The 1,140-nt window shown below is 41.8% G+C and overlaps 1 protein-coding gene across 1 annotated transcript in view; it reads right to left on the bottom strand.

Moving 5' to 3' along the window:
- Positions 1-1,140, bottom strand: part of LOC101847454 (retinol dehydrogenase 13-like) — a 10,961-nt gene that overhangs the window by 2,790 nt on the left and 7,031 nt on the right. Inside the window, exon 4 of the mRNA XM_013088089.2 lies at positions 506-713. Within this exon, the coding sequence (XP_012943543.2) occupies positions 506-713 (208 nt within the window). The remainder of the gene's footprint in view (positions 1-505; positions 714-1,140) is intronic.

A 1,140-nucleotide genomic window follows, 5' to 3' on the forward strand; every position in this document is an offset into this window, starting at 1 on the left:
GATGTCTTCCTTTTATGACGAGCAGGGGAGGGGAGAGAATACAAAAACGAGACATGAGTGGCCCAATAATAGGTAACACGTTTTGATCTGTCACGCGGAAGTATCGTGTCCATTCCGAGTTCAGGGGGAGGGGTCCGGGCCGGGCACTGGACAATGTTTCGCCTTCGCACATGCGCTGTATCTTGCAGCACAGGGAGAACAATGTTTAAATCTTATTTATTTATTTATTTAGAATTTATTTAGCCATTTAAATGTTAATTTCTTGGGAGTGCTTATTTGGGCCACATATGGCCTAAATAAGGTAAGGGAGGGGGGTTTAGCTTATTTAGGCCACACTGTGGCCCAAATAAGGTCACCCTAATTTCTTTCATTCATTCATTCTCACTCTTTCGTTATTTATTTATTTTATTTTATTTTTTTCTATTCATTTTCTTTTATTTATTTATATATTTATTTATTAGGAGTCCACATCAGCTGCACCTGCATGTTAGATTCAATAGCCTACCCGAAATATTTCCCCGAGACATTGGCAAGGCTTGAGTCCAAGGCAAGTCTCAGGGTTGGTTGAGCTCCAAGGAACGGAGTCCGAAACAGCAGGGAATTAAAAGGGCTATTGAGAAAATGAACAATCCGAGAATAGTAGAGAGGGAAATCCCGTGCGATGTCAGTGTGGATGAAACCTGGATGTACGGCGTTGACTGTGACGTTGGTTTCTGGGAAACAAACAAAGGAATAGGGGATGGACTCAAAAAGTGCGCATCAACAAACTCGTAATATTTGGAGAATGGTTGTAAAGTATACAGTATAATACAGCTTAGCACCTAATTCCAAGAAGGCTTTATGCAACGCACAATGCAAAATCATCACTCAACTTAACTGACGATACAAATGACAGAAAAATGTACACTGTGAGACCATTGAACCACACACACACACACACACACACAGAGAGAGAGAGAGAGAGAGAGAGATAGAGAGAGAGAGACCCGCACACATTCTCACATACAAAATTTACTGGTAGAGAAGAGTGTTGAACAATTGTGTCTTTAGACACACACCCTCTAGTGTCTCTCTCTCCCTCTCTCTCTCTCTCTCTCTCTCTCTCTCTCTCTCTCTCTCTCTCTCTCTCTCTCTCTCTCT

The sequence above is a fragment of the Aplysia californica genome, unplaced genomic scaffold, assembly GCF_000002075.1.
Source record: "Aplysia californica isolate F4 #8 unplaced genomic scaffold, AplCal3.0 scaffold00685, whole genome shotgun sequence".
NCBI classification, from domain to species: domain Eukaryota; kingdom Metazoa; phylum Mollusca; class Gastropoda; order Aplysiida; family Aplysiidae; genus Aplysia; species Aplysia californica.